Below are 19,441 nucleotides of genomic sequence, written 5' to 3' on the forward strand. Positions count from 1 at the left end.
TCCTGACTCCCTTTGTTCCTTGCAGTTATTCCTTTGCCGACATCCTTGATCCCAAGTCAAGAGACTCCTCTTCATTATTTACACAAAGCTGTTTCTCCAGCGCCTCCCGGCTCTGCAGCCTTGGTCTGTTTCTGAGATAGTTCGGTTAGATTCAATATGAGTCTGACATCCATCTATTTCCCCATGGCCGCTTTAGTCACATTATAGATTATATTGCAGCAGGCTTCTATGTGTCTCCTCTACCTTGCGTTTCCGCATACATACATTTACTTCGCCTCTTCTCACTTGTTTCTTTGATACGCATGAGTTCTTCAGACTTGATTACATATTTCTCTTGTTGCTTCAGTTACATCTTTTATTATTTTGAATATTCATAGATTCTTTTAGTGTGTCTGTGTTTTTACTTCAAGGCGTCACTCTGCAGCTGTTAGATTTCTTTATAGTTTTTCAATGTTCATTGCGGTATGTTGACATCCATCTACTTTCTCAGTACGAGGGTACATTCTATACGGTTGTCTGAGTGCATAACGTCTCTCGTACACTCGATACGGCATCGGGGAAATGCCTGGAGTCCTATATATTATTCTTTCCCTGTCGTTCAAACATGCCAGAGGTGAGGGGCAGAACTTTAAAATGATGCATTTGTCCGCTGCTCTACAGCCTCCTTCTTTATCCTGCATTTCCACAATCTGAAGCAAAGAGACAGCAGTGTACGGGGCTGGCAACTGCCTCTGCTGGGACACAGTTTTAATTTTATGGGAATCTGGGAATGGCAAATATGCGGCTTCCTACGCTGCTCTGTCCCTGGTATCATTTCCAAGGGCTATTGGGTCAGTACAGTTAGAATGTGCAGCGCACTTAACTATTCCTACCTCTGAAGAGAGTGTTAACGCTTTGATTAGTCTCGATAACAGTGCATCTCCTAAACCCTCTTCTCTGCCATCTTGACAAGCCTGAATGTACCATGGAGGTTACATACGCAGAGTCAGAATAAATAGTAACTGCCTTCCCCTTACTCATTTCCAGCGCTTCAATGAGTGCCACTAGTACCACTGCTTGTGCAGAGTAATGTGAAGGCAACCGTTTCTTCATCCTGACCTGATATTCCTCATCCACAAGGCCCACAACGGCTGCACCCATATGCCTCTCCCTATTGTCCTGATTAATTGTCGAAGACCCATCAACAAAGTAGTACCTCACCTCCCTCCAAGGCATCCTCCTTAACATTCATTCTCTCTTCCTCTTCTCCCTCATAAGTCGCACAGTCAGGGACGTCATTTAGGGGTCGCCAGAGGTCGCAACTGCAACCTCTGAGGTCTCCCTTGCGACCTCTGTGGTCTCCCTTCCACCATGTGGCCTTTTACTTCTGGAGTGGCTGCCTTTCTTGTTCAGGCCCCTTAAAAAAAGAAGAAAAATAAGAACAGGAGTGCCACAAGTCTAACACTTTCAGCACTGACCCTAAATAAGAAAGAATAGGAATACCAAATAATGTGTCTTTCTGGAATTCTATACAAGAATTTCTAGACTGATTAAAGGTTTATTTCAGGCACACTTCAGGGGTGAGTCACTAATTTAGTCTGTTCTTAAACGCCTCAACTCAGCCTTTCATCCTTCTGAAGTCGATAAATGAGTACCAACACAGGTTGGGTGATATTGGGTGTATTTTTTCTATATAAAGCGCTTAAGCGCAAGTACTATATAATGACACATCATTATCATTTGGTCATGGACGTCGGCTTGCATTCACAGTAATTTTTTGTTATATGGGCCTATACACTCTGATCTTAACGATACATATGGCGATCCATTCTTGTATGAAATGTACATCACGTTATAGTGATATCGTAACCATATTTTTCGTAGAGTACAATGCTATGTGATGCCACTTCCTGTTTTGTCAATGGGTAAAAGATCGTGTTCCAACGCTTCCCACGGTATCACTTTGGGGTGGGGGTCAAATGACATCACTCCTGTGATGTCATCGGGGGTCAAGGGTCGTGTGATGTCACTTCCGCTACCCCAGGCATTTTGGTGAAATGACGTCCCTGCTGTTAGGCAGAATCCTGTGCAGTGCCCTTAGGGACCACTACACACAATTAAGACTACAAGTGGTAATACAAGTTTTACCTTTGGTACAAGCCTGTACTACTATGTTAAAGTGGTAGCAGTAGCGGAGCAGCCAGGCTTATCGCAAGAGTATATGAGCAGTAGCAGAGATTACACAAAGGAACCAGAATTACTGTGACTCAAGCAAACACTGACTCAAGGTTTCAGGTAAAAAATATAAGTACATTTATTTTTAAACCGTTTGTTATAAACACAACACTTCTATTAATTCAAAACCACACGTAAAATATACTACAACCAACCAATTTGCTTTGTACGGTATAACTTCAAGGTAAGTACCCTATGTTTTAACGGACCAGTGTTGTGAAACAAAAGACGTTACCGGGAATACATATGCGATCACTTTTTGACAGTAATGACAGTTCGGTCTTACTAAAGAAACGCGTATCCGCGGCAAGAAATGTTACTTGGGCAAAAACACACTTAGCACCTGAGATACCCAGAGAGAGTTGGGGGCAAAAATCATAGGCAATACTTTTGTCAAGGCAGACAGAATCAGAGAACACTCCTGGACAGAAATTCAAGAGTCAATAGGCCGGAGCCAGTGTCGAGTGCAACCGGGTTCCTGTTGTCAAGGATCACACAGTCGGACAGTTCACGATTCAACATAGCCAAGAGTACTTGGATATTGTCAATGGAGGAAGCAAAAGTTATAAGAAGGAGGGAAGGTAAGGGCAAGCCTTGTAGGAGGAGAAAAAGGGATTCACCCGATTTCCTCAAGCAGAACACAGTACCTTATTCAATGAAGAAGCTGGTTCCACGGCAGTTGTTCCTGGTAGTTTCCTGCAAACCCACGGTTCCTGGAGTTTCGGCAAGAAGGAGGACGTTTGGAGGGGTCTGCACCACACAGGGCTGAAGCCGGCAGCAACGACGGTGAATAAAAGGTGCGCTCCTTAAAAACAGGAGAGGCTCTTCAGATGGGTATCCTGACCACTACAGCATGGTGCAGCGATTTGGACCACGAAGAGGATCCTCTGGGTGTAGAAGATGAGCTGGTTATCCCCACCAGGCTCAAGGGAAGAAGACTCTGGACTGGATCTTCTCTGTTCGTCGAAGGTTAGATAGCTTTAGGACTGCAGCAGGGCTTCACCAGGACGGGATAGTTGCAGCAGCCAACTTCTTCTCTGCTTCTCTTCGGTTCTTTATAGTTCCAGTGGAGACTCTGACTTCTAGCCCAAGAGTCCTGCCCTTTATGCGAAAATCCCCCATTCACACTGCCTGGCTGTCAATCACGCAGCAGGGGGGTTGTCCAGCCCGGGCAACCACCTCAGCCAATCATTGCAAAGTGTGACTTGGATTTCCTAGGATACCCTGTGCAGGGGGTGACTACACCCCTCCCTCACATTCAGCCCACCTAGACACGCGGGCGCCTAGAGGAGGGCTCCTTGGCAGAAGCCTGCCAAAAGACAGTGAACAAAGAAGGCAAACCTGGTTTGCCACGCAAAGTAAAACACAAGAAGGACTTTAACAAAAAGAAATTGCGAATAAACCCGACCGGACCCAAAAGAAAAAAGTATTTGGTCAAGCGGGTTTAAGTTTGAGGCTAATATAATAGCCTGAAACAATACCACGTTTATGTAGTGTAACCGCAGTAGAAAAGTTAGGGTAGATACCACTGCCACCAGCCAAGTCAAAATGTCAAAAGAGCGAAACAATGCTCTAGGAGGTACAGATAAAAAGGGCTAAGGATTAACCCTTTCCAGTTCTCCATGTAAGATGGGGGTGTACTGGATCTGTGGTTAAATGACTAAGTAAAGTTAATGGCAACTTTACCCTTTTCTGGGGACAGTAGTCAGCCCCAGAAATGGAGTCGGTGGGAAGTCTAGAAGACAACCCTGTGTCACTTCACTGAAGGTGCTGTGTAACACACAAAAGAAGGGGGCTACTGAAGTGTTGTACTCCAGAGCCCACAATCACAAACACAGACGAAATACACATGGCAAAACATGGGTAAGAGTGGGTGGAAAGCTCACACTCTTACCAAGTGGAATAAATAACTCCAGAAATCCAGCAAAGCTGCTGAGGGACTCACTAGGTAAGGGAAATTAGCCATTGAATGAGAATTCTCCCTAACACCTGCGCACAGTCATGGACAATGGCATCAGGTGTCACTGGTTCGGCTACAACTGTCGCGGGATTGACTAAGTGACTTCTTACTGGATGTATGGAAGCATTTGATAGGATAATGTGATGAACCCTACAGACTCCTCACTAAGCCCCTGCCTAAAGTCTCCTCCCAGGTGGCTTTGGAGGGGCAGATGCTTTCTAATACTGACCTTGGGGGTGGTGTTCAGCTGGAGGATCACCTGGGAGGAGAAAAACAGCCCACTTGGGGTGACAAAGCAAAAACAAAGAGGTGATGGCTGGAACATTTAGAATGAATCTTAACCTCTGGCATTGCTCTGGGCAACCCTCCAGACCATCGTTCTTTGCCTGCCAAGCCATTACAAAAGGGGAAAGACCATTAAGCCCCTTCAAGCCTGATTTGTGTATGGTCTTCCCCTTTTGTAATGGCCTATAGTCACCCTGAGTGGGACAGGTATGCCCAGACGTGGGTCCCGAGCCTGCTGGGCCTAGAGACCCAAGCTGCTCCTCACTGATGAGGCCGAACAAGTCCGAAACATGTCTGGGGCTGATTGTGGTCTCGTGCAGAAGGGATGTGACCGAGCAGTTCGGACTCGACTGCCCCTTTTGGGCATCCACACAATAGACATGGTCACAGCTACATTTGATGTCCTTGTCCATGCAGGCAGCAAACCAGATAAGGTTTCCCTGCGACATTCTCAACTGGATGAAATAGATTTGTTGCTCTAGACATCAAGGCATGATAGCAAAGTGTTTGGGCTGGCCCCTGAAGAACAGAAAAAGGACAGCTTACTCTACCTGCGGCAGGAGAAGCACCGGAATTGGTTGTGGACATGCCCCTGCTGGATGACATCTGGGAACACTGCTTATTAAAAAAGCCTAACCCATCCTCTGCTCCTCCCAAACAGGAGGGGTTTGACAAAAAATATAGAGTGCCAGACGCAGCGCCTATATGCGTTGTGTCATAACCTAACCCAGACTCTGGTGTTGGCAGCAGCCCGCAAATGCTCTGCCAACCTTTCCTCTTCCTGTTCATTCCCCCCAGACAAAGAAGGTATGCGTCTTAAAGCATTTGGGAAGAAGGTGATTGTCACAGCCGCCACGACCGTCAGAGTTGCCAATGCCATGGCTATTCTCTCAAGATACGACCGGGAACTCTAGTTCAAGATGGACCCCATTCTAGATTTCCTACCAGACGATAAGAAGCAGGAGGCTTTCGACATTCTTCGTGAAGGAGAGGCGGCTTTTGATCATGCAATATCTGTATCTGTGGACATCGCTGACACTGGTTTCCGGCAGCTGGCGAATGGGGTGGTTCTTTGCAGTCAAGGCTGCCTCAAGTCTACAATTTTTGGGCCTGAGGTTCAGGCAAAAGGGGTCGACATGCCGTACAATGGCATTGGATCTCTTCGACAAGAAGGTGGATGAGACATTGCAGTCCATTAAGACTGGGACGGACACTGGCCGCTTCCTGGGCACACATTGCAGCAGGGGTGCCAGTCTTTTTACTCTGGAAATCCTGTTTCTCAAGGACTACACATGAGTACCGACCTTCCTTCCAGTCCCCATCATCATCGTACAAGTTCCCATCTTACTCAATGTCCCATCTTACTCATCTTATTATTATTATTATTATTATTATTAATGTCAGACGCTTACAGGAATAAATCACTGGCCTTCAGGGAGAATCAGCGTTGACAAGGCTCCTCATACACCAGGGGCCAACCTGCTAAACAAACCTGACTGACCTTGGGCCCAGGCACCCGACTTTCGCACCCAGTGGTTGGATGGCTGTCACAGTTTTTCAACGAGTGCCAGAACATCACCATCGACGAGTGGGTGCTATCCCTTTTCCAGCAAGGCCACATGCTGGAGGTCATCAAGCTGCCGCCCACCATTCCTCTGCTGCAGAAAATAGAGAAGCACATATCCCTGCTGCTGCAGGAGGGTCTATTCTTTGCTATCCAAGGGTGCCATCGAGAAAGTAACATGCAACCAACAATGACAAGACTTCTACTCCAGGTATGGAAAAAGTCAGAGGGCTCGAGGCCCATACTAGACCTCCAAGGTTCTGTCCCAGTTACAACAAGGGGATTTTCTAGCATCCCTACACTTACAGGACACCTATTTCTATGTCGCGATCCACCAGGAACACTGCCGCTACCTGCACTTTATAGTCACAGGTTGCCACTACCAATTCAAGGCCCCCCGGTCAGCCTCAAGAGCTTTTACCAAGTGTCTGGCTCCAGAAGGGGCCCATCTGTGCTGAGCAGGTGCAGAAGTCTATCCCTTTCTGGACGACTGGCTGGTGTGGGCGGCGTTGTTCGACATGGTAGCCCAACACACATCTCAGACCATTCAATGCCTGCAGTCTCTTTGGTTCTCCGTGAACTATCCAAAATCCTGTCTTACCCCAATCTCAGCAGGCGCTCTACTTGGGTGCACGTCTAGTAACCCGCTCTTACAGGGTGATTCCGTCAGAGGAGAGAGTTCTTCTCACCAAGGCACAACTGCTTTCCCGCTTACCAACCGCATCCGTCCGCCTCCTAAAGTCCCTACAGGGAAGGATGTACTCTTACATCCCCCTACTGCAACAATGCAAGCTCTACATGCGACCGATACAGGTCTTCCTCCATGCACACTAGTGCGATTTTCAGGTTCCTTGGAGGACAAGGTTTTACGGACATGACATTTCAGGAAGCCACTGCAATGTTGGTCAGTCTGAGCTTACCTGGGTCAGGGCGCTTTGTTTGTTTCGCCTGCCTCCTTACCAAGTCACTGTCGTGACAGATGCCTCCCAAGGCTGGGGCACACACGCACAGGGTCTTGTGGAGGAGAACACACCTCCATCTCAACCCTCTAGAGCTATGTGGTGTCTTTTGGGCGTTCGCCATTCCTCAGCAGTCGGGTGGTTCGTATTTTTACATACAACTCCACCACAATGTTTTATGTACGCAAGCAGGGAGGCAACAGATCCCTCTATAAATGGAGGAACAGGCCCTGTGGCTCTGTGCGCTGAAACACCACATGTTCCTCTTTCCTTTGCAACTTCCAGGTATTCAGAACACCATCTCGGATTCCCTCAGTAGGGAACTCCGCTCCTGTCATAAGTGGGAACTACAGGAGTCCATCACTCGGGTGCTCCGTGGATGGACATGCCACCTTCAAGAACAAGAAGTGTGTGGTTTTTGCCAGCAGGTTCCCACATCCACAATGTCAGGGGGAAGCCTTCACTATTCTGCTGGGGGGTGCAGATGATTATTGTGCGCTTTACCTCCAATAACCCTGGCCACACGAATATGAGGCATGTTCTAACAACATCAGTGCAGACTGATCTTAGTGGCCCCTGCCTGGCAAAGAGTTCTGGTACTCCAACCTCTTGGCCCTAACTTCTGCCCCCCTGATGAGGTTTCCTCCTCGGCAAGGTCTACTATCCAGCGATCAGGGTGCATTCCTTCATCACGATCCAGCCTCCCTCAACCTGACGGCCAGGCTCCTGTGTTCCTAGAATTCGGCTCCCTCCCATTGCATCAGGACTGCGTCAGAACTGCAGAGACAGCCCGAATTCCATCCACGCTCATCTGCTACCAGAGCATATGGAAATGCTTTTCCATTTAGTGTGGACCAAATGGTCTGGACCCTTTAACCATTCAGCCAAAGGACATCTTAACTTACCTTCTATCATTGACACAGGTGGGTCTGGCACATTCTTCCTTCAAGGTGCATCTCCCAGCGGTGTCACAATAAACCTGTTCTTCTTCCGTGTTTTCTCTTTGGTCTAACCGACTTGTTAAGAAGTTCTTCAAGGGTCTCTTTTGTTCTTTCCTGCCTACGAAGTGCCCAGCGCCTGCTTGGGAGCGGAATGTGGTGTGAATAATCCTGTAGAGTCATCACTGATTCCCCGGTGCAGTGATGAACTCCTCCCATGTGGCATGGGGACGGCAGCCGCTACCTGATCCTGACTTAATGGTGGTAATTTGATCATGTGTGAGGAAACGATTGCCAGGGGGAGTTGGTGACTCCACTGAGAGGGACGCAGTATTCCCCCCTTTCTCCTGAAGAAAACCCTACAACACCCAAACGTCTTATCAAAATCCCATTCATACCTCCAACATACACAAAACACTCATAACATCTCCTGTTTCTGATGTTTTTCTCAGTACAACTCCTAAACAACATTATTTTAGAAATCCCATAAACTCTATGGACTTCAACTACCATAAAGCCTCAAGTACTGAGACGAGGAAGAGTAGGAAGGAGGTAATGCAGATTGAACTAAACCCAGAACTGAATGTGCAGAGTAGTTGCTTGGTTAAATCATGAGTGTGCGGCACATTTAAAAATGGCATCTGTAGTCAAGAAGAAAGTAGAACGAGAGAGGACCGTGGCGGAGCAAGTCGGGAGAACAGGCACATCCCGGCTGCTGCTCGCAAACGTGCCAGTCACATACCGGCATGGCGCGAAGGAAGGAGAGATGCTGCAGGCACCTTTGGAGGACCGCCAGAGTATTGGGAGCAGCTGAGGAGCTCTCAAAAATACATCCAATCCGGAAAGCAGCATTATCCAGTCCTGGTCACTGTGAGAAGCCGGAGGGTGTGCGCAGAGCTGAAGGAAATGCTGGAGGAAGGTCTGGAGTGCGCAGGAGACCATTCCAAAGAACCATCTTCAACGCAGACACGCCACAGGTCAGGAATGCTGCAATGTACTTGTGAGTCTGCCCAGAGCCATTGGCGGACTCTGGGGTGTACCAACAGTCATATAAACAATTGAATGAATCCAGAGGTTTTGAATACGGACCACATAAAGTGCAACCGACCAAACTTGACAAGTCCCCATGCATGAGATTTCAATGTGTGGAAAATTGGAGCAAGTGTTAACCTAAGCAAACAAATACCAATTAGATAAAGACAGCGACAGTACTTTGCCAAGTTCCGATTTATGAGCCGTGAATGTGGGGAAAGTTGGAACAAGTAATACCTTAAGCAAGCGAATAGAAACACTTGTGTACAGGCGCATTATAAATACCATATCATATTGAAGTGATATAAATGTGGCATACTTAAAAGACAGTGAATTTGAGAAGTCCTGGTGAAAGATGTACGCAAGGCAGTTGCCATTCGGGGGAGGAGATATCTGGCAGAGAAGTATACCAGGGGAGCTGCAGCACTCCAGAGAAGGATTCCTGGCAGGGGAGTATACAAGGCAATCCCCCAAAAGCATAAAAAGTTGAAAGACATTGTGTCAAGATACCCAGCAGGGCAGTACTCTAGAGGATCTGAGAAGTCCATAAAGGAAGTCCTGGCAACCAAATACACCAGGCACTTTGAAATTGAATACAATAACACCCAATGTAGTGGTGTTATTGTACCGAATTTGCCTCTTTCTTATCACTCTAATTACATACTTAGTCAACTTACCCCGACAGCTAAAACGTTGGCCGCAGGTACGGTGTTAACCAATCAAGCTCATTCAAACTTGCCAGCTCCAGTGATGGACCAGGTAGCGGGCGATGTAATTGTCATTTGTTCTCCTGTATGCACTGTTGATGATGTTCTAATGCGTTGGAAACAGACGCAGCACAAACGGTTGCTTCTATGGATAACCTATATGAAGTATTTCAAAGGCCCCACAAGAAAAAGAAGGGGAACAATAGATTAAACACTCATTCCAAAAAAAGGCCAACACAAATAAAAACAAATTAAAATTAATAAAAAAAACAAAATGCAGCCTGTAGAATCCCCAAAAGCCACTCAGAGATTTATTAATGCTGTTTCTACTCCACCTAGGACAACGTTGTGGTACCTAAAGACAACCATGAAAAGAACCATACTCAACTTCTACCAAGCTCCAGCGCTGATAAATTACCTGAATTCTCCCCCTTGAACGATTGTATGAATTGTTCAACGTACTCCACATCAACGCTACCTGAGATAGAGAGGGAAGCTGAGACAGACACGCTGGCTGTTGATCGTAGTGAAGATGTCCGAGCTGCGGGTCCTCTAGAGACTAGTCGTAGCTTTCAAACCTTGGAGCAAAAAAGAAACATGGTCCCAAATAGTGATAAATGGGGTCCCTCGTTCTCCATTAAACTAAAGCAGGAGTAGCACAGAACCTAGACAAGGCAATAGCCATGCGCAAAAGTCTGAATAAGCAGAAAAAGCATATGGGTTTGCCTCTCAATACGCCATCTCCTCTTGCCCTTCCTACTGAAAAAGTGACAACCGAAAATAGTTTCAAACCATCCCGTGTTGGCAACAGTTATTCCATAGAGCAAGAATGTATTACTCTGCACATGCTAGATAGAAAGAGAGGCGACCCATATCCCAATAGAACTACAATACTAATGGTATTCAGCAATATGAAGATTTTGAAAAGGGTAAAATCCCATGACATTCAAACCATCCAATTCCTAAATACTTGCAAATTAGATACTATGAACATAAGAATACTATCACAAATAGTGAGACAATGTATATGGAGGGAGAGATTGGCCTTGGCAAAAAAAGGCATAAGACTATCTATCTCAATTACAAAACAAATAGCTAAACTCTCGACCAAGAAACCTGGTAAAACCACCGTAAATAGTACCAACCATAGATTGGCGAGCTTTGAGTATATTGAACCTAAACAACAGGAAAACCGGGAGGTGCGTGACATTAGCACAACTGAGTCACCTTCACAAGTGAAGGATTTGCCTAGGGGCCCACAGAGAGAGTCTCGGGTATCATGGGTTTGGCTTCGAGAAACGTTAGATGAGAAGCAAAAAAGTAATTGGAACCTTTAGAGCCAAGTTAAAATAGACTCCTCAGTGTATATAATTGCAATTTGGAACATGAGAGGGTTTTCACACCTCTTGGATCCAGAGATCGTGCATCATCTGCTATTGTATGACATAATAATATTGCAAGAGACCTGGTTATGTGACCAACCGGTTTGGCCCAACTACGAAATTGCGTGGATATCGACCATTAACAGGCAAAAGGCCGCCCCATGTCGGGATTGTTGATTGTGACTAAAAAGGACATAAGCACCAATCAAACAGTGTGGGCATCACCACATCCCTGCTTACAACTGGTCAAGTTAGTGTTACAGGGCGCAGTTAGTGTTACAGGGCGCAAGCAATGAATTGCCCAACAAATTCGCTATTGTGAATATATATGGGAACCCTGCAGTAATGGAGGATGATGCATTTCTTAACAATATCATACAAATGCTTGACATGATAGCATGCAACCCCGAGAACTACATTGTTTTGGTAGCTGGTGACCTAAATATGTCTTGTTTTGTTCAAAAAGAAGGTAAAGACAGATCTAAAGCGAAAAGATGGAAAGCACTGATGAAAGAACATCATTTGGTCATGTTGAATGGATTCTGCAGGCCTGATAGCCTACCTAGACCAACATGGAAAAGAGGAAATTCCACAGCTATAATAGACTACGCATTCTTAGCAGCCAATGCCTTATCTCTTGTGACTGACTTTAAGATCATTGACACAACCCTTAGCGATCATAACATTCTCCAAATTGAGCTTGCAAGAACGTGACATCTCCCCCGACAATTCTATGGGCAACAAGTATCCATTACGCAGGGCCATAACAGAATAAAATGGCACCTGTCAATGCTTAACCATCTTTGTGCTAGATTAAGGACACATGGAAGTAAAACACGTACCGACTGCTTGTATGATTACACTCACAAACTGCAAATATTCTACGCAGCGCAAAAAATAGGCATCGGGCACAATAGAAACATAAACATTCTTTTAACCAGATGCTTGCAAAGTAAAAAAAAAGCTGCAAAATGACATTGGGCTACAAAAGGACTGTCACCCAAGACTTTATGCAGTGATATTTGCACACAAAATACAGAAACCTTGTTTGATACTATAAATCAATAAAAATCCAGGCAGACAACGAAAACATGCTGTCTGCCCTTGTCACCAAATCTAGCAGTGCAATTTGGGGTCTCTTAAATCAAGCATCAAACACTAGTTCAAGCACAATGTTGAATTCTGTCTCTAAAGCAGACTGGAAATCTTATTACAGTACTATCTATGCAGATCCTGAGCATATATCCATAGTCGCACCTCTCACAGAAGGACAGACCGAACCCAGGTTTGACCTGCTGAACTGAAAACATTTAATATGAAAATTGAGCACGCCCCAAGCCCCTGGACACGATCTCTAATGCAGTACTAAAAGAAAATCTGGATAAATGAGCTAGCATACTACTATACATGGTGTTCTCCAGGATTAAAACCACGGGTTTCGTACCGGCATCATGGAAATGCTCAATAATAGTACCGGTATAAAAGAAAGGCGATCGGGAGCTCCCGGTGAACTATCGTCCTCTGGCCCTCCTTTACATCCCAGGGAAAATGTATGCTAGGATTATCCTCAGAGATATAAACAAGTGGCTGATAGCTGCTAATCAGATTGACCCCCACCAATCAAGATTTGTTCCGGGCTTAGGTACTGCCATAAACCTTATAATACTATCTGCTCTGAAAAACAAGCCCAAAATGCTAATCGTCCTTTATATCTAGCGTTCATAGATTTCAGAGTCACATTTGACTAGATATCCCATCAAATTGTATGGTCAAAACTGATTCAAGCTGGCTGCCCGAGTTACATTTTACAAACAATACAACAATTTTATTCAGACACTTCCATCCAGGTAAAATTAAAACAAGGTCTTCTATCTCTACTCATCCCCACCATTCGCGGACTCGGGCAGGGTTGCATTTTTGCGGCGTTGCTTTTCAACTTCTACATCAAAGATATGAATCACGTCTTTCAGACTACCCACTCTTTCCCTCTGAAATTGGGTCCCATCCGATTAAACATCTGTTTTACGCAGATGACTTGGTCATCATTGATTGCACCCTGATTGGCCTCCAAAGGCAACTGCAGTCTGTCCAAATATACGGACAACAACGGGCTTGCAATCAATGTGACCAAGTCGAATATCATGAAGTGGCAGTGTAACACCAAGAAGCTGAAACACACCCTCAATTGGACTGTTAATGGCCTCAGCTTGGAGCTTACACATGAGTAAAAATATCTAGGCCAGATAGTTAGTGACACTAAAAATGAAGCCCATTTCACAATGATTTGAAACATAAGGCAAAGGCCCTAGCGTCACAAGCAAAACTGCTCCATGCCAAGTACGGGAAATATTCTTATCTCCCTATTATAAAGGAAAGGTAGTACGTACTCTGACGTATGGCGTGCACACCAAACCACCTGAGATACAACCGGACTTGGAAAGCCTTATTGCCAATCCCAAAATCATTTCCTATATAGGTAGTGAGACATGAACTAGGCCTATTATCACTAAGAGCTATGGTTAACTGGAATGCCATAACTCTTTATGCAAAGTGCAAAATGAAGGAGCAATACCAAGCCTCCCTGCTGATGGCGATTGAAGCCGGGCTGGGAGCAAACAAATCTCTAGCTACTTGGAGCAAAAATTGCTCAGAGTCAATGCAACTAGCAGATATAAGTTTAGAACTTTTAAGTAGTAATCCAGGGAAAGCAAAATTGAAATGGTGGGCCTATGATTGGATCAACACTAGAGCCCAGTGCATGAAATGTAAGGTATTTAAGAACAGATGCTTTGGCCACAAAAAACGTAATGATGTCCCAGAATATCGAACCAGGTTCCCGGTAGCAATCTTGCAGAGCTGATATCATGAGAATCGGATTTGATCTGTGTCCCACCAGGGCTCTTTTAGCAACACGATCGCCAGCAAACATGGATGCATCATGCAGCTATTGCTCGAAGCCGACGCAGAGTGAAACCCTTAAACACATAGTGGTATTTTCGTAATCTTTCAATTAATGAGTTGTGGATAATTATATTTGATGCACAGAAGGTATCCCTGAATTTGGATGTGGTCAGATATTTAAGGAAATTAGAATGTATACCCATGTAGCATTTAGATAAATTAATTATGTCATGTAAGAACTTAATTGTGTTGTTCCTCAAAAAGAAAACTAACTGTGATGAAGGTGGAACATTTTTGGTTTGTTTTAAGAAATGTATAACATAGTGTTCTTGTCATTTTATTTGAAGAAACACCCTAAATGTGAAATAATTTGAAAAAGTTGTATTACAAATTAAAAAAAAAAAAAATAGCTATACAGTCCTAGTTGAGTCCGTCAAATCAAAATGGCCTATACTAACAAAAACCTAATGCCTGCCCTATATCTTGTAAAAAAAAGTGTGAAAAGGAGAATGTGTAGGCAAAGGAAAGTTAGTGTTCAAATATAAAGAATAAATGTGGCTGAGTCAGCTCTCCTCCCCATGTTGGACAGCACAGAGTAAGGTGGTCCCTGTAGGCAAGATGACACACTCTGGCTCAGGCTCTTAACATAAAGGCAGTTCAAGACGTGGATTGAGGCCCGCCTGGCGTTCCGCGTTAAAGTCTTACTTTCCAATTTCCAAATAACACCGTTCATCAAAAGAGTTCATGTCGGTCCCCCTGTTTCAGGCTTGGACCTCTTAAAGCAAAAGTTCATATTGCCCCCCCCACCCCCTCATTCGGGCTCAGACTTTTCACAGCAAAAGTTCACGTCGGTCTCCCTCAGTCGGGCTCAGACCTTTCACAGCAAAACAAAACACTTGCATGGGTTCCCTTGCCTAACCTTAATTCACCTCCTTTAGGGTTTCCCTTCCCCTAACTTATTACACCTTTGGTCTCTCTCAGTCAGGCTCAGACTGTTTCCTGATGCCGAAGACTTTTGAATGTTTGTGGCTTTTTTCTACAGCCCTCCTCAGGACCACTTCAACTTTCCAGCTTTCAACTCCCATTTGCATGTTCCTTCGGTCTCCCTCAGTCTGGCTTGTACCATTTCCTTGTTATTTGCCCCAATGCTTCCTGGTTTGGGTAATCCACTGTATTATGCACCAACGTTCACCTTTTACTCTCCCCTTTTCTCTGGGTCAATTTCAATCACCTCTCTTTAACATTTAATTCACTTTATCGCTGTAAACTTTTCACCTTTCTCTGAGACTTTCGAGTTGGCTACTTTCCTTCGCCGGACCATTCCGTTACTCAGTTTTGCTGACTTTACAGCTATCGTTGCTTCAAGGTTCATTCGTAGGTCTGCCTTTATTCGTGTCTCATCCACACGCGTGCATCCTTCAATTGTGTGTGCCATATAGTGTTGCCACTTCAATCTTTCTTTCTTTAGCACACACCAGTCTCTCACGTCGCTTGCCAACTCACTGGCTGTGTGAGTTTCTTTCCTGTCTTTACTGTCTTTCAGTTTACAAGTCAAGGTTAGTACCACGGGCTTGGCCTTGCCTCCCCAACTCTGTTGTTCACCCTGGAGGGTCACTGGCATCCTTAAAACACAATGCAGCCTTCTTGTTTGGTATCGGCCTTCTCCACATATCTTTCGCGGTCTTTTGGAGGTAACGACCTCATGCAGGTAACTCCTGTGGTTCTCGACTCGGTGCTCTCTTCCCTCAGTCTGTTGCTGTGCTCCAGTAGGTTCACCTTCGCCCCAGAGGTTCTGCTCTTACTCGTGTTCCACCTTGCTCAGAGTGTCTCTCTATGTTCTGCCTTTTATCCGTGTGAGGAGAGCTAATTGGTATCAGATGTATGCACTTACATTCAAGTGCCTGACTCAATTAGCGGGACATGTCGAATACAATGCATAAGAGTTAGCATTATTACTCCGTCACCCTCTTCCTCGGCCCAGTGTTTCTGTGGAAGGGGGGGGGGAGTTGGGACATCAGAGAATCCTAAGAAATAGGAGGGATCATGGTTACAGGAAAGAAAGGAATACCGCGTCTCGCCACCGGCTGCCTCACCCCCACAACCCGAAGACCCCTCATCCAGGTGATTCTCCCGCACTTGTCCACCCCCTTTCTCTGGATCCAAAGGTGATGGCCGTGCCCTGGCCACCTGAGAGAGAGATCCTCTGGCATTAGCAGGTGAAACACCTTTTGGTTTCTCACAATTTGCTCATTTACTTTTTAATATGAGCCCATTTTGCCAACTCTAAATCAGAGACATTTCCTTGCACACTTAGTTAATTTCTAGTGTGAGAGCCAGATTACAATGTTTTGGACCCAAGGACAGTTTTTAAGTTTTGACACAGACTGACCTTTAGTATTCTTTTCCTAGGCAGGTAAACGCTCCTTAGGATAGGTATAGAGAGGTGTTGATCAAACCATTTCTGTTTAATAAACAGGTCTCACACTGAGAAAACTATCTTTGTTTCCGCCTCTCCTTTCTGACCCCTTACAGTGGCTCTGTCGAGACTCATGCAACCTCCAACTAAGCCACTACACAATGCTTCACTCAAGTTTCTCTCTTGGAAGGTTGCTTCCTGTTCGCCATCACTTCAGCACAAAAAGTTGGCGAAATCCAAGCTTTCTCTTACAAGACTCCATACCTTACCTTCCACAAATCGTACGTGCTTTAAAGTACTGTGCTGATTGCACCAAGTCTTTTCAGAAGACCTCTCAACTCTTTGTCACATTTGTTCCCTCTGGTGTAGGGAATGCACTTTCCAAGTGTTCCATTGCCAGGTGGATTTCATTCTGCATTTCTTTCCGTCATCAACAAGCTGGCAGGCCTCTCCTGGGAAAACCCCGGGTGCATTCCACCAGAGCGGTGGCCGCCTTGATGCCGTTCCAGTCAGTGGTTCCCCTGCTTTTACGCATTTTTACTGCATCAACAGGGATTGTGCAGCAGAGCAGTGAGTCAGCCTGACGGTTCTGCGTAATCTGTTTGCATAAGGTCAGTGTCTCCTGTGAGGGTTGCTGCAAGGAGCTCAGTATGGTTATATGATACTGCTTTGTTAATCTATTCACAGCATGTGAATCTATGAAAGATCTAATGCTAGAGAAGGAATAAGTTACTTACCTGTAACTCTGGTTCTCCAGCATTGGTATATTTCATAGATTCAAAAGCGACTCTGCCACCTACCGCTCTGGCTCTTCTTGGCTTATACTGCAACTTTGTGTGCTTTGCCAGACTCTGAATATGGCTACCGGGGGTGGAGCTAAGGGAGCCTTTTACATTGCATAGTGGCTGTATGACCCAAAATGACTGTAATAGAGCACTAAAGTGACAAAAGTTTTTAAGTTTTTTAAAAATAAACTGCTGTATGCTACAGAGGTTTCCCAGCCTGATGTCGGATAATATTCACAGCATGTGAATCTATGAAAGATACCAATGCTGGAGAACCAGAGTTACAGGTAAGTAACTTATTCCATATTATTCCGTATTGAGTAGAAATATTCTGTCAACTGATAATTAGGTTGTGTTGCCTGACAACAGCGTGCAATCTTTAATAAGACCCTCTACTATTTCACTTTCTATTTGGATTCGCTGTATGGCAGAAAAATGACACACACTTGTATTTCCATAAACAGGGTGGAAGAAGGCAGCGAGAAGGTTCTGGATGCTGAGAGGAAACTGCAAGAGGAAAGACGTCGGAATGCGATCTTTGAGCAACAGCTTGAAAAGATGAAAATGGAATCTGGCAGAAATCCAAACGCACAAAAGCTTAGTGCAAGGAATAGACCAGGTAAGCTGCAGCACGCACAACTTTTCATCTGCCTTGATGCTGCAGTTACAAGCGGGGAAGAAGTTACTGGCTGATTGGCTTTACAGTTAATGATGCTGCATTCTTTAAGCCTTTTAAGAGACACAAGGAATTGGGTTTGTAAACGTGTCTTGTCTAACTATCACATGAGTCATTTTAGTCTGCTGATGTTTAGTCTTACGTTATCCTTGCACAGGTGACACAACTGCTGAATTTAAGTTCAGGAATGCAGAGTACTTGAAAGTGGTAGATAGAAAAACAATAGAATTTAATGAAACATGAATTTCAAAGGGCGGAAGTGTTGGGGAATCACCATGTAGACTGTTAGCAAAGCCCAAAGTTAGGGAAATGGGAAAGCTAGATGGTTCCTCTTATTTCTCTGGTGTATGTTATGTTATGTTAAGGTAATTTGTAGAGCGCAACCTTCACCCAAGGGTATCTTGGCACTAGAGAGACGAGGGACTGCAGAGTTGGCCGATGAACCCAGCCAGGGGCATGGAACAGGATGGTTTTGAGTGTTCTCCTAAACTGTAGATACATTTTTAACTGTTGCTGGCAAGTCATTCCACATTTGAGCGGCAACAACAGAGAAGGCACGCCCTCCAATCCTAGATCTCCGAAACCTTCGCGATAACCAGAAGGCCGGTCGCAGCCGAGCGGAGGTGACTGGCAGGGAGGTAGCAAGTAAATTTGTATTGGAGATACTCGGCCCCCTGTTTGTGAAGCGCCCTGTGAACAATGCACAGGGCCTTAAATGCAATCCGCTGAGCAACAGGTAGCCAGTGGAGGGTGCATAATACGGGGGAGATGTGAGCCCCAAAAGGGGACCCAGTGGCCACCTGGGCAGCACAATTCTGAAGGCGCAGCAATTGCTGGATGGTGCCTTTGGGATGAGCCAGATAAAGCGCATTACAATAGTCCAGTCTGCTCAATATCAAGGCAGCCACTACAGGCGAATGAAGAGTTGCAGGTATCAGAGGAAGAGCCTTTTTAAAGATTTTAAGTGGAAGTGTCCCGCTTTGCATACAGCGGACACTTGATCTTTCATAGAAAGAGAAGATGAAAGGATTACTCCTAGATTCTTAACCTTGGACACAGGGATAGGAAGGACATCTAGTGAAGAAGGCCAAAAAGAAGATACCCAGAGAGTAGGATCGGGGGGGGGTGGGGCGCCCCCACCAGCACCTCCATCTTGTCCCCATTAAGTTTCAGCCAATTTCGACCCATCAACTCACACACGGCAGTCAGGCACTTATGAAGGCACGACGACACCTCAGTCGGATCAAGATCTAAACCGTATAAGGATCTGGGTGTCGTCGGCATACGAATAGCACCTGATGCAGAGGGAGCGGATGAGACGGATCAGTGGTCAGATATAAATGTTGGACAGAATTGGGGACAAGGCAGATCCCTGTGGAACACTGCATGTAAGGTGGCAGGCATCCAAAAGAAAAGAAGCCAGAGAGAGCACCTGAGTGCGATCGGTCAAAAAGGAGGAGAACCAAGATAGAACCTGGCCCGAGATGCCAATTTGAGAGAGGCGAATCGTTGCAAATTGAGGAAGGTTTCTGAGTACATGACGCAAATCCACAGCCCATGCCCACTCGTGATGCACAGTGCTCCTTTTGTGGGCTGTGACTTGTTCCAATACTTTCCTTTCG

The 19,441-nt window shown here is 45.4% G+C and overlaps 1 protein-coding gene across 2 annotated transcripts in view; it reads left to right on the top strand.

Moving 5' to 3' along the window:
* CCDC13 (coiled-coil domain containing 13) overlaps window positions 1-19,441 on the top strand; it is a 1,886,344-nt gene that overhangs the window by 1,713,991 nt on the left and 152,912 nt on the right. For both annotated transcript variants that reach the window (XM_069647762.1, XM_069647761.1), the window contains exon 14: window positions 17,608-17,762. In XM_069647762.1, coding sequence (XP_069503863.1) covers window positions 17,608-17,762 — 155 coding nt within the window. The remainder of the gene's footprint in view (window positions 1-17,607; window positions 17,763-19,441) is intronic.

This window comes from Ambystoma mexicanum, chromosome 2q (assembly GCF_040938575.1).
Source record: "Ambystoma mexicanum isolate Mex_15411 chromosome 2q, UKY_AmexF1_1, whole genome shotgun sequence".
Lineage (NCBI taxonomy): Eukaryota > Metazoa > Chordata > Amphibia > Caudata > Ambystomatidae > Ambystoma > Ambystoma mexicanum.